At 45.8% G+C, this 14567-nt stretch overlaps 1 protein-coding gene across 4 annotated transcripts in view; it reads left to right on the top strand.

Annotated features, from left to right (window-relative positions):
- The window catches only part of PACRG (parkin coregulated), a 461469-nt gene that overhangs the window by 300868 nt on the left and 146034 nt on the right, over positions 1–14567 (top strand). For 3 of the 4 annotated variants that reach the window (XM_054021337.1, XM_054021338.1, XM_054021339.1), the window contains exon 5: positions 14386–14535. The exons of the other annotated variant lie outside the window; for it this stretch is intronic. In XM_054021337.1, coding sequence (XP_053877312.1) covers positions 14386–14535 — 150 coding nt within the window. The remainder of the gene's footprint in view (positions 1–14385; positions 14536–14567) is intronic. 4 annotated transcript variants of the gene reach the window in all.

Here is a 14567-nt window from a genome sequence, read left to right as displayed (position 1 = left end):
TCTTGGGGCACCGAGTGCCCCACTAGTGGCCCAAGAAGGTGGTAAAGGAGGGAAGCGGGGGAGGGGTCTGGGTTTGCTCCTCACTCTGAGTCCCAGCCCCTCTCTACCACTGCAGGTTCTTATCCTCTTCTCCCTTGGGTGGGGTACCTTCAGTCCTTAAACGCTGGGGGAGGGAATGTCCCTCCCCTGCTGGGGCAGGGTCTCCCTTACTCCGGTTTTCTGTTTCTCCAAGTCTAATAGCACACCTCCAAGCTCCAGTCCTCTCTCCTTCCTCCTTCCCCCTGACTGCCTGAAGCAGGGGGTTTTATTAGGTTTCTAACAGGGCCTTAATTGATTACAGGTGCTCCAATTAACCTGTAGCAACCCTCCCTAGTCTACAGGGAACCATGCCTTAATTAACCTAGGGTTTATATACTTCCCTTCTACCACTTCCGACTGCTCCCTGGCCCTCCTGTATCACATATCCCCCTCCCCTGCTCAATGCCATGGGGTTGGGCTACTTGGGACGAAAGACAGTGTTGTCGTGATAGGCCGTCCGCATTGCTGTGTTGGCTGCCGGCTCTATGCTGGATCCGGAAGTGAAAAGGTTGTAGGGACAGGAACCATCTAGTCACTCGTGCATTCCTCTCCTTATTTGTGTGCATCCATTGGAGCGGGGCGTGGTCCGTCACAAGAGTGAACTGCCACCCAAGTAAGTAGTACCGTAGAATCTCCATGGCCCATTTAATTGCTAGGCATTCCTTTTCTACTACGGTGTACCATTGCTCCCTGGGCAGGAGCTTTCGGCTGAGGTAAAGGATCGGGTGCATCTCATCTCCCACCATCTGTGAAATGACAGCCCCAAGTCCTACCTCCGAGGCGTCTGTTTGTAGGATGAATTCCTTTGTGAAATCGGGGGCTATGAGCACTGGATGGCTGCAAAGGGCTGTCCTTAGGTCTGTGAAAGCTTCTTCTGTTTCCTCGGTCCACTTAACTATCTCCGGGCCCGAGCTCTTATTAGGTTCATCAGAGGCACTGCCCTTGTGGCGAAGTGAGGGATGAACCTACTATTCCTAAGAATGCTCTGACTTGTTTTTTTCGGATTGGGCGGGGCCATTTCTGTATTGCCTCCACTTTGTTCCACTGGGGCTTCACCAGGCCCCTTCCGACTACATACCCGAGATATCTGGCCTTGGCTAGCCCTATTGCACATTTGGATGGGTTAGCGGTGAGGCCAGCCTGTCTAAGAGTATCTAGTACCGCTTCCACTTTCCCCAGGTGTGTCTCCAGTCAGGACTATGGATTACCACGTCATCTAAATAGGCAGAAGCATACTTGGCATGGGGTCGAAGTAATCTGTCCATCAATCATTGGACAGTATATTGGAAGAGGCCATCAGGTGTAGAGAAAGTGGTTTTTTCCTTGGCGTCCTCAGCCAGGGGGATCTGCCAGTAGCTTTTTGTCAAGTCCAAGGTGGTCAAGTATTGGGCCTTGCCTAACTGATCCACCAGCTCATCAACACGTGGTATCGGGTAGGCATCGAATTGGGATACCTCATTTAACTTCCAAAAGTCATTACAAAACCTCAGGGTGCCATCAGGCTTGGGGACCAAGGCTGGACCACTGGCTGTGGGATTCCTCAATCACCTCAAGTTCCAGCGTCTTCCTTACTTCTGCCCTACTTCCTTACTTCTGCCCTTCTGCCTCCGGTATGCGATATGGTTTTATGGTCACCCTTGCTCTGGGACAGGTGACAATGTGGTGTTGGATCAGCGTTGTACGGCCTGGTTGCTTTGAGAACACATCTTGGTTCCGCTGGATCATTTTGATGACCTCTGTTCGTTGTTCTGGGGCTAATTCAGGGGATATCCTTACCTGCCCTTGTGGGTCATCTGCCTGGGGTGTGGCTGGCAGGATGGCCAGGCATGTCTCCCGATCGTGCCAGGGTTTCAGTAAGTTGACATGATACATCTGCTCTGGCCTTCGGTGGTCTGCCTGCTTTACCTTATAATTCACCTCCCCAACAGCTTCCACGATCTCATAGGGTCCATGCCAACTGGCCAGGAGCTTACTTTCTGCTGTTGGTACCAGCACCAGCACCCGTTCTCATGGTTGAAATTTCTGTGTTTTTGCCCAACGATTGTAGTAGGTTCATTGGGCCTCTTGTGCTTTCTAATTCTCTCGTACTATGGGGGTCACTTGGGCTATTCGTTCTCTCATCTGGGCTACGTGTGCAATGTGTGACAAAGTTCCTCCTCTATCTTGGTGGGTTCTGCGCTTATTGGCAGATTTTCTTGCCTCAGAGATTCACAATGTGGGTTGGGGAACAGCCCAGAGACCTTCCCTTCTGGAAGAACCCACAGTCCAGGTCAATTGGGAGGTTTGGGGGGAACCCGGGCCCACCTTCTACTCTGGGTTCCAGCCCAGGGCCCTGTGGACTGCAGCTGTCTATAGTGCCTCCTGTAACAGCTGCATGACAGCTACAACTCCCTGGGCTACTTCCCCATGGCCTCCTCCAAACACCTTCCTTATTCTCACCACAGGACCTTCCTCGTGGTGTCTGATAACGCTTGTGTTCCTCAGTCCTCCAGCAGCACACCCTCTCCCTCTCAGCTCCTTGCGCCTCTTGCTCCTAGCTCCTCACACTCGCACCACAAACTGAAGTGAGCTCCTTTTAAAACCCAGGTGCCCTGATTAGCCTGCCTTAATTGATTCTAGCAGCTTCTTCTTAATTGGCTCCAGGTGTTCTAATTAGCCTGCCTGAACTGGTTCTAGCAGGTTCCTGATTACTCTAGTGCAGCCCCTGCTCTGGTCACTCAGGGAACAGAAAACTACTCATCCAGTGACCAGTATATTTGCCCTCTACCAGACTCCTGTACCTCACTGGTCTGGGTCTGTCACAAATGACATTCTTCCCTGGGTTGGGTTGTTCCTCCCATTCCTCCTTCGCGATGTCCAATATGCCACGTGGGTGGCATCCAGACAGTAGCTCGAAGGGGGAGAAACCAGTAGAGGCTTGGGGAACGTCTCGTATTGCAAACATCAGATATGGTAGGAGGGTATCCCAATCTTTTCCGTCTTGGGCCACCACCTTTCAGATCATACTCTTGAGAGTGTGGTTAAATTGCTCAACCAGACCATCTGTTTGGGGATGATAGACCGAGATCCGCAAGGCTTGGATGCGGAGCAGGGTACATAAGTCTTTCATTACTCTCGACATGAAGGGAGTCCCTTGATCTGTCAGGATCTCCTTAGGGATGCCTACCCTAGCAAAAACCTGTACCAGTTCTTTTGCGATTGCCTTGGGCATGGGGTTCCTTAAAGGAATGGCTTTGGGGTACCGTTTAGCGTAGTCCAGGATGACAAGTATGCTTCGGTGGCCCCGGGCTGTTCTTTCTAGTGGGCCCACTAGATCCATTGCTATTCTTTCAAAAGGAACTTCAATTATGGGCAAGAGTACCAACGGGGCCCTTAACTGAGGTCGGGGACTATGCAGCTGGCACTCTGGGCAGGAGGTGGAATAGTGTTGGACTTCTGCCCATACCCCCGGCCAGTAGAACCTTCTTAGGACTCTATCCAGGGTCTTGTCTGCTCCTAAATGTCCCCCAAACAGATGACTGTGAGCTAATTTTAATACAGCCCTTGTGTGCTTCCGTGGCACCAAGAGCTGTTCTACTACTTCCCCTCGTATTGGCACTACCCGGTACAACAGATCCTGCTTGATTATATAGTATGGCCCTGTGCCTTTGGTTTTCCCTTCTACTGGTACACCATTTATCTCTACTACCTCCTCCCTCACGTTTGCATATAGTGGGTCATCGGCTTGGTCCTGCCCAAAACATTTGTGTGCGGGACCAATCTGGCCTGATTCTATTGACTTGGGTTCCCCTCCTTCTTTTGGGGTGCTTCTGCTCATGCTGGGGGCTGTCTCTGGGTCTCCACGAGCCTTCCTCCCAACCAGGGCAGCTTTCTGGTTTGCTGCCAAGATCCTGGTTCCTAATCTTTTGTCTGCTCTCCTTTCCCGTCTGGATTTCCCGGACTTCCCAGGGGGTGAAAATAACTCTGGGGAAAACTCAGCAAAAATTGTGGTAGGATCATCCATGGGTACCTCACATTCTGCTTGGGGTTTACTTCCCTTCCCTAACTCAAGGGGGGGGAGTAGGCTCTCGAACCCAGGAAAGTCCCTGCCAATTAAGACTGGGTAGAGGAGCTTGGGGACCACCCCTGCAGTCATCTTGGTAGTACTTCCCTGGATCTCAATCCGTATTGGAATTGTGGGGTAGAAATTTACTGTGCAATGGACACATGTCACTCCAGTGCTCTTGGCCTGGCTCAGTTGGTCTTGCCCCACTAATTTCCCTGAGACCAATGTGACAGCACTCCCAGAGTCCACCAAAGCTATGGTCTGGATGCCATTCATCTTTACTGGCCTGGTGTACTCATGTTGGGCCATCGCAACCCCCATCAGGCTGATTAGGCCACATTGGTTCCCGGGATCCCCCAGATTACATTGCATGGGCTCCTCCCTGTTGGGCACTGGGCTGCTATATGCCCCAACTCCCCACACTCATAACAGCGATATCTCATTCTGGAGGTTGCACTCTGTCTTGGGCCCTCTGACTCGCTTCCCCAACCCTCTCCCCCCAGACCCCCAGGTCCCTTTGGGGCCTCAGGCCGCTCCTTGGTGCCTGTTCTTCCAGCTATGGCTTTCCTGGAGTTCTCGATGATCCGGGGCTGGGACTGGTTTCCTAAAACGCCGTGTTTCACCTCCTGGGGTTTTGAACAGTTCACGGGGTGCCAGTTGTCTCTCTACAAGGGTGACTAGTTCGTCATAGGTGGAGGGGTCATTCTGGCCTACCCAGGCTCAGAGGCCCGAGGGTAGTCCCCTTGTATAGTGGTCCAGTACCAGGAGATCCATCATTTTCTCTGAGCTGAGAGCCTCTGGGCGTAACCACTTCTGGGCTAGGTGGATTAGGTCAAATAGTTGTGATCGCGGTGTCTGGTCTTCACAGTACTGCCATTCATGGAACCTCCGGGCTCTCAAGGCCGTTGTTACCCCTGCCCTGGCTAGGATCTCCGCCTTCAGTCGGGGGTAATCTGCTGCCTCCTCTGTGGTCATATTATAGTAGGCCTTCTGGGCCTCCCCGCACAAAAATGGGGCAAGGATCCCTGACCACTGGTCTCGGGGCCAGGCCTCCCTCAGAGCTGTCCTCTCAAAAGCCAGGAGGTACGCCTCCACATCATCCTCCCGGGTCATTTTCTGCAGACAGTAGCTGGCCCGTATCGTCCGTGTCCCATCATACCCGCGGCTCAGCTCCGTAAGGACCTTCACTTGGTTCACTAGTTCCTGCAGCATGGCCCGATCGTGGGTGGCCTGGGTCATCAGCAGGTGATTGGTCTCTTGCTGCAGCCGCATGGCCTCCTGTTGGGCAGCTGCCTGAACCCGGGTAGCCTCCTGCTGGGCGGCAGTGGCTTGCACCAGTGCTTTGACCAGATCCTCCATCTTGAGGCAGGGTGGTTGTGACCCACTCTGGATTATGTTCACGGCACAGAGATCCCACCTCTGACACCACATGTGACAAGATGGTCAATATAGTATGGTGGGTCCTGCGCTTTTCTTGGTGGGAGGGGGCTAAAATACCACCCCTTAACCCTGCTCTTGGGCCACCGAGGGTCCCACTAGTGGCCCAGGAAGGTGGTAAAGGAGGGAAGCAGGGGAGGGGTCTGGGTTTGCTCCTCACTCTGAGTCCCAGCCCCTCTCTACCACTGCAGGTTCTTACCCTCTGCTCCCTTGGGTGGGGTACCTTCAGTCCTTAAACACTGGGAGAGGGAATGTCCCTTCTCCCTTACTCCGGTTTTCTGTTCCTCCAAGTCTAACAGCACATCTCTAAGCTCCAGTCCTCTTTCCTTCCTCCTTCCCCCTGACTGCCTGAAGCAGGGGGTTTTATTAGGTTTCTAACAGGGCCTTAATTGATTACAGGTGCTCCAATTAACCTGTAGCAACCCTCCCTAGTCTACAGGGAACCATGCCTTAATTAACCTAGGGTTTATATACTTCCCTTCTACCACTTCCTACTGCTCCCTGGCCCTCCTGTATCACATTATATATTGAACTCAGGGTTGTTGGTTTTTTGTTTGGTTGTTTGTTTGTTTTTACTAATTTTAATAAGTAGCAGTACTGGAAAATACCCCCTAAACAGAAAGTGCTGCAAACATACTTTAAAAATCCAGATATATCTATTACTGTGCTTTAAAAGTAAAGGAGGAAAAATTGGGCTTATCCATTTTAAAATCAAATATTTATCCTCTGTTTTATTTAATATTGCTTTCTCATAGTTACTGTAAATTTCAGAAAAATTGTTAATCATGTGAGGGATTCATTAAAACACTTACAAAATTTTCTGAAGTAAAACTAACTTAACTAGATAAGCAGCACAATCCAAAGTGTTTTACAAAGGTTGGAAAACCTGTAACTTTTACCTAGTTTAAGTATGGATCCATAGACTGAGATATTTCCATGGGAAAGATTATAGGGACTCCCTTAATCTATGTTCTTATCACTGTAGTATCTGAGCAGCTCCTTCTGAAGAAAAGTGCAGCCAAAACACAAGTCACACAGTCAAACAGCACTACATCCATCTTCAATTATAGGACAATACAATTCATTGTAACCCACCCCACAAACACATAGGAAACAGTTCTTTCTTTCTTCCTAAAATTGCTGCTCAGCAGAATCCTACAATCAAATTAGTACAGTGCAGGCGTGCCGAGCAGAAAGAAGCTACCTACCATTAGGGGAATGGAGTGCTCTAAATAGCAATTAGGAAATGGAAGGATGTCTTTTAACTATCAAGCAGTCAGAATAGACTGGTCATTGACTTATTTGCTTTGTTGAGAGCTGTAAGGATCCCGCCTTGTTCAGCAGATTCCAAGAACACGAGACAATAGCTCAGGTTGCTTTCTCAATAAGAGTACTTTTGATAGCTTACATTTTCTTCAGCTCCTTGAGGAGTATATAGTGAGTCTCGTCCAAACACTTTCACAGAGGCCTGGTTGCAGACATTTTAAGATTAACATCATGGCTCTATCTACTGCTGCTAGCACTTCCACACATCCTTCAGTTCTGGCAAACCTCAGAAAGCATTAAGGTTCTCCAGAGTATGTGGACACTGTGGAGGCACACTTATTTCAGATACTACAGTTGAATGCCTCCTCCTTTGGTTAGTGTGGAAGAATGCAGTGACAGTAATTCACAGAAAATAATTACACAGATTTACCTCATCTGTTCCTAATTGATATATTGGGGCAGATACTTGCCCTAATTATACTTTTATATAGTGCCTGGCATAATGGAGCCCAGAGTTGGCTGAGGCCATTATGCATACCAAGCATAAATGTTTAGTAATGAAAGTTGTACAGGCAACTTGATCTTACTTTTGATACTTACAAGCATTTCCCTATTTCGCATTGCAGTATTCTAAAATTTAGAGGCCTCCAAGCTTGAGTGTGTGTATGCTATTCTATTCAAATTCTTATACCAGACCATCACCATGGCAGTGGACATCATAAGCCAATTCTTTCTTTTGCTGCATATGTGTTGCTACTGTTGAATAGGAATTTCTCAAGTGTAGCTCTTTTCTATTAGTGGAACTGTCTATTAGGGATGTATTCTACACGTTGTGCATGTATGGAAAATAAAGTTAGCATTTAAGGAAAGTATCTATGCAAATTGAAAGGATATGTATTCCCTTAGTTTTTCCATGAATCTGTTTTATAGACACCTGCAGTTAGATTTAATGTTAAATATTTTTTTGCTACTTTGATTGCAATTCTGAGCCTAGCTTATGATTCTAGGTGATGGCAGCAGGAGAGAAAATTTAGTTCTTTGAAGGCCTCTATGCATTCCCACTAATGGGACTCAGGACCTCTAGCACTGAGCTGTGGAAATGTATAGACAAGCCACATCCACTGGGGTGTGCAGTAGCACTCTTTCATTAGGATGATATAATTGGCTCAGTCTCTATACGGGAGCATGCTGCCTGGCCCACCTCAATTCCTTCTCTGCTGAGAGCTAATGGAACTACCTCTCCTGTCTCTGAGGATAGTTAGCCTGTTTTCTTCACATAGTTTGTTAGTTAGCTAGCTAGAACTCCTGGCCTTTGGTTACCTCTGAGATCATGTTGGGTCCTGAAACCTCTACAGGATTTAAAAGATGTGCAACATGCTCAGCTATCTACCCTGCGACAGCCTCATGGATTTGGTGCCTGGTGTGCTTGGAAGAATTGCACATGGTATCCCATTGCACTATTTGCCTAGCTTTTACTCCTCAGACATAAAAGAACAGGCAGCTCAGGCCAGGCTTCATGCACATTGGCTTTGGTAAGCCTCCCGACCGTCCTGATATTCCTGTGGAAACTTTGAGGTCCACTTCTGTGCAGAGGTCTTCTGTAAAGAAGCTTAAGTTGCTCGTAGACCAGTGATACTCAGACCTCAGTGGTTCAGGAGCCAAATTAGCGATCAACATTATGAAGAAGAGCTACAGTAGTGTGAATGCATTGTTTTATTTGCTATAGTACTATATATTCATATTTAAACAGTATGACACAGGAAATATTTTGTTATATATATACACACACATATTCTCACAGCAAAGGGGATGGATCACTTGATGATTTCCTGTTCTGTTTATTTCCTCTGAAGTACCTGGCACTGGCCACTGTCAGAAGACAGGACACTGGGCTAGATGGACCATTGGTCTGACCCAATATGACCGTTCTTCTATTCTTACATTTAAAATGACTGACCAAGTATTATTATTTTATCAACTACAATTAGTTATTAACATAGTAAAAGCATCCTGATTGGTTAATACTTTAGATTGATTAATAATTAAATCTCAGTGTTTTAATATGTGCTACAAAGAGCCGCAGCAGACACATTAAAGAGCCACTTCCAGCTCCCGAGCCTCAATTTGAGTATCACTGATCTTGACACTCCTGCCTCAGCACCCCCCTTGATGTTGGGCCTAAGGTTAGGGTTGCCAACCCTCCAGGATTGTGCTAGAGTCTCCAGGAGTTAAAGATTGTTCTTTAATTAAAGATTATGTCATGATGAACCTCTAGGAATACGTCCAATCAAAATTGGCAACCCTAAGGTCCACCTCCTCAAAAGTTAACACCTACATCAGCTGAGCTTCCCACTCAACACTGTCCAGTACTGCAAACTCCATCGAGACAGTACACACCAGTACTATGATACGTATCAGAAATACTGTCAGGAGGAACAATTCCTTTGAAGCCATGAGAGTTGACACTGGTTGATGCCATAACCAAAAGGCATGCTTCCACATCTCTGGTGATTCTGCTACAGGGAAAAGCAGAAGAGGTAGCATTCCAACTCACAAAGGGTGTCCTAGGAGAAGAAGAAGAGAGGAGGCATTGTTCTCTTTCTATCACTGGCATGGTTTCTTCGAGGACTCCTTACAGATGCCAATGCCAGCTTTGGCTCACACTCCTCCATCTGAGACTCCAGTTTTGTAGACACATCACTGGCGTGTGTCCCTCCAGTGCCATTATTTCTCTTTTTTGTGGAAACCCATCAGAGCTATTAGCTTTGCCTCCACTGCTTGATCACACAATAGCATTTTCTACTTACTTCAATTCAAAACATTCTGGAGGAACATGGGTTCCTCTCAGAACCAGCCATGCAAGTTCTCCTGGTCCACTCAAAGGAGCCCCGTCGCCTTCTTTCAAAAAAGACTCCGTCAGGACAGAAAGATATTAGGAAGGATCCTCATCAATTACTCATGTCGCCCTTCATTTAGGAGTCCATGAAGGCTCTTTTGGATGCTGCCAAACCCTGTTCAGCACTGACTTGGGCATCAGCATTAACGCAGCTGCCAATGATCCTGGCACTGGATGCTGAGTGTTTTCCCTGCATTAAAGAGTCTGGGGGCCTTAAAGGGAAAATCTTCTATTACTTTCTGAGAGGCTGGAGCAAAGCCTAATGTTTGGAGTCATAAGTATCTCCTCAGAGCTGTGCCAGTGGCCATAGATCTTGTAGTTGTATCTGAGGGGTTGTAAACTGTCCTCAGAGCACACTTGGCTAATGTCCTCCCCTCAGCAAGTTCTTTGCAACTGCTCTGTGCTCTTTAGGTAAAATACTAGGGAACAGATTAAGATTAAGAATTATAGCCTGGTCTCTGGGACTTTCCCAGTCTGCATCTACTGCTAAAAGAAAGTCAGATTGTACAAACTTTCAATTTCAGAAACAGTCCCCTTCCCCCATTCAATACCTAACTTCAGTGGTGATACTAGTCTTCAGCTTCTTTTAAAATGGCTCCTGTAGAAAAAACACAGTCCAGAAATCCCACATTGCATGTTGTCATAACATTCCAAACATCACTTCTGATGGATGCTCAAGAGCCATACCCCTCTCCCTTGACAGGTCAGACCTCATCCTTTTTCAATGCCTGGTGCTAGATTATTTGGATTGTTAGGTATTGGAGACCATAAACAATGGTTATATAATCCAGTTTCATACAGGCCTCCTCCACTCTCTGACCCCCAAACCTCCTTTGGGGACCCCTCTTGTGAAAAACTCCTATTGGCGGACATAAGCTCCCTTCTTCAAAAGGGTACTGTAGAGGACCAATAGCAAAGGAAAGGGTTTTACTCCAGATGTTTCCTAAAATCTAAGAAGGGGGACTGCCTAAGGCCTGTTCTGAACCTCAGAAACTTCAACAGGTACATAAAGACTTTCAAGTTCAGGATGCTAACACTGGGGGACATCATCCCATTCCTGTTCAAGGGGAATTGGTGTGAACCACTTAACCTGTGGGACATTTGCTTTCATGTAGTAATAAAACTCACCCACATCAAGTACCTTTGATTTTGTGTGGGAGAAAATCACTTCCAATTTCATGTACTCCTGTTTGGTCTGGCCACAGCACTGGGTGTAGTTGCAGAATGCCTTTCAGTAGTTGCACACATCACAGACACATGTACCCTTACCAGGATAATTTGGCTACTAAAGGCCAGCTTGCTAAACAGTCTTTCTTCTGGAGCTTAATACACGTGAAACCTTCTGCAGTCTCTAGAGCTCATCAATTGGGAGAAGTTCTCACGTGAGCCTACACAGAGAATCACCTTTATCAGGTTGGTCCTGGACTCCACTCAGGTGAGGGCCTTCCTCCTGGAAGATAGATTTCTGAAAATAAGAGACTTTCTGCAAATTTGCTGGGATCAACCTGTGCAAACACACTTTTCCCTAAAGCTTATGGATCTCATGCCCTCATCAACTTACATGATAACCTTTCCTTGCCTAAGAATGAGGCCCCTCTAAGTTTGGGTTGCATGTCATTACAGACTCATTGTACACAGCCTAAAAGGAGTGCTTCAACAGCTACCCTTGTGCAGGTTCAGAGACAATGTACTGAGGGGCTGTTGTTCAGTCTTCTATCACCTACTATTACAATCACCACAGATGCCTCTAGCCTCAGTTGGGGTGCTGATTGCCAGGACCTCTGTGTACTTGGACAATGGAACATTTTGGAGTCCAAACTCCACATCAGTGTCCTGGAACTCAGAGTGGTGAGAGAAGTCCTAACGGCCTTCCACACAACATCAAATGGTACAGGTACTTACAGACAATACCGTGGCCATGTATTAGATCAACAAGCAGGGAGGAACACACTCCTGTGTATGGTGGCAAGGATACTGTTGCTATGGTTTATCCACCATCATATTTACTGTAAAGCAGTACACCAATCAAGGGAAGAGAACGTATAGGCAGAAGCACTCAGCAGGAGGTTGTATGATCCGCACTAATGGTCCCTGAACCAATGACAGCCTCACTTTTACTCAGGTAGGGATAACTAAATATCTGATCTCTCAGTTCTTGTCCTCAAAGGAAACCCACGCAACACATTCAAAAGATGAGCCTGGGAGCTTAAATTCATAATTCCGCTGGACATTAAAAACCATGGACTTAATAGAGACACTGGTTCATTACAACAATTTGTAACATAATCTACTGCCTGCTAACCCTTAATTGCCCACTTCATTTCAAGTGGTCCCTTACATTGTGTGTGAAATCCTTATGCTTCACAATGTGATCCACCTCATATTTAGCTTAGACACTCTGGTTACTTTTCTCCTGACCTGAGGAAGATCTCTGAAGCTCAAAAGTTTGTGCTTTTCCGCAACGACTAAAGAGTTAATACCATTACAAGAGGGTATACCTGCAATTTTAGAATATCTATTGTACTTGAAATCACAGGGGTTAGCAGTAACTTCCCTCAAAGGTCATTTGGCAGCTAAATTGGCTTATCATAACTTGGTCAGGGATAATCCTATATTATCTCACCCCACAGTTTCATGTTTTCTGAAGGGACTAATGCCTTTCCCCATGAGAGAATGTTCTCATACCTAGGACTTGAATCTAGTACTTACTATGCTTATGTGTCCTCCCTATGAGCCACCGACCCAGGCATCCTTGGAACATCTGTCTATCACAACAGAGCTCTTAATCTCCTCTGCAAGGAGGTTTAGTGAGCTCAGTGCCTGGATGGCCATTCCATCCTACGTGGTAGTACACAGAGAGAAAGTTGTCATGGGACCTCACCCTAGTTTTATGCCTAAAGTTATCTCAGATTTTTACCTGTCACAATCTGTGTCCCTTCCCATTGTCTTTCTCAGATCTCACGCTCACCAAGGGAGTCTCATGATAGAGCTTTGCAAAGCAGCAACATGGAGTTCAGTACGTGTTTTCATTAAGCACTAGTCATTGGACTTGGCATTGTGTACTGGTGCTCAATTTGATAGAGCAGTGCTATAATCCATTTTTTCCTAGAACTCCTTGCCCATCATACTCTGATGGGGGCACTGTTTGCTAATCTCCCATTAGTGGGAATGCACAGAGGCCCTAAAAGAAGAAATATAGGTTACTTACTGATAAGTGGTGGTCTTCAAGAGTTGTTTCTGTGCATTCACACTACCCAACCACCTTCTCCTCTGCCTAGGCGTTCTTTGTGTTTCAGCACTCCTCAGGCTAGGGAGAAAGAACTGAAGTAGGCTGAGGTGTGCACTGTATTCTATAGACAGTGTTGATGATGTCATCTTACCATGAGAGCACTACTGCATTCCACAGTGGATGTGGCTTTTGTATATAGTTCCATAGCTCAATGCCAGAGATATTAAATGCCATTAGTGTGAATGCACAGAGCCAGCTCTAGAAAAACAACTATTACTAGTAACTAACTTTGATTTTTTTTTCCAAATATTTACAATTAATGTGTGATCTGCAGTTCATGAACACTTGACAGTGTATACAGACAATATATCAGTTATGGTAGTTTTATCTAACTGACATCTGTATCATGAAAGGTGGTGTCATCAATTATTTTTCAAGCTTATTTCAGAAATAAATATTTTGTTTAAAAATATTGGTCTTATTTCTTGGAAGAAAAAAAAAGCTATCATTTTATATTGGCTTTGCACAGATGTAAACATTTACATAACATGCAGACCAGAGGAGAATCAGACCCATTCACTTTATACTATTATATGTGGCAGTTGCTCCCAAAATGTGGAATTTTGGGAATAATCAGTATAACAGGAGGAATTTTGCAAAAACAATAAATATTTTTCAAATATAAGTAATTTTGAAATAAAAAAGGAAAAGCAAGCTAATTTCTTTTCTATTATTAAAACCAAGAAGGAACTGAGACAAAAGGTATTTATGAAATGTCATAAGACAGAAAGCAAAGAGAAAATTCAGCTGCAACTACTAAAAAATCTCAAGTAGGCAAGACAGAAGCTTTCTTTTTTCGTATCAGAATGTGTGTCTTTTAAAAGAAGCCTACAGGTTTTTTTCCCCACTCCCTACAAACATTTGCCTCATTGTATTAGATCTCAGAATAGCACAAATTGTTAATTGAAATGAATAAAATGATAGCTAAGCAAATGGGTGCAAACTCACAAACAGGCTAATTGTTGCACTAAAATGTGTCTGTTGTCAACCTTCATAGATTGTCTTGCAGTTCCATTGGCCCCAATGGTACTTACTGAGGATTTCTTTTTATTTATTTATTTATTTCATTATTTATTTGGACCAGACTAGTAACACAGGCAGCATGAGAGAATAATGAGCTGCATTCTTGGGGTTAGTGAGGAGTCAGCACAAGTTGTGGGAACAAATAACAATCAGACAAGGCAGTGTTTTATAATGTCGAGGCCACAATCCATCTCTGGGACCTTTCAGAGCTGGGCTAATAAAGGCCCACTTACAATCCCCAACAGAGTATAGTTTAATTAAATTTGTCCATTAGAGGACTTCTCTCCCTCTCTTTTACATTCTAAAAATTAATTCTTCTGCTTTCTGCTTGTCTTTCTTTCTACATCACAGATGCACTGAACCTTCGTAACCGACAGGTCATCTGCATCACGCTCAAAGTCCTCCAGCACCTGGTAGTGTCAGCTGACATGGTGGGGGAAGCCTTGGTGCCCTATTATCGTCAAATCCTCCCCATCCTAAACATCTTTAAGAATATGAATGGTGAGTTATCCTACTAATCACTGTGTCTTTCA

The sequence above is a fragment of the Malaclemys terrapin genome, chromosome 3 (genome assembly GCF_027887155.1).
Source record: "Malaclemys terrapin pileata isolate rMalTer1 chromosome 3, rMalTer1.hap1, whole genome shotgun sequence".
In the NCBI taxonomy this organism is placed as follows: domain Eukaryota; kingdom Metazoa; phylum Chordata; order Testudines; family Emydidae; genus Malaclemys; species Malaclemys terrapin.
This window is presented reverse-complemented; position numbering and strand designations above follow the sequence as displayed.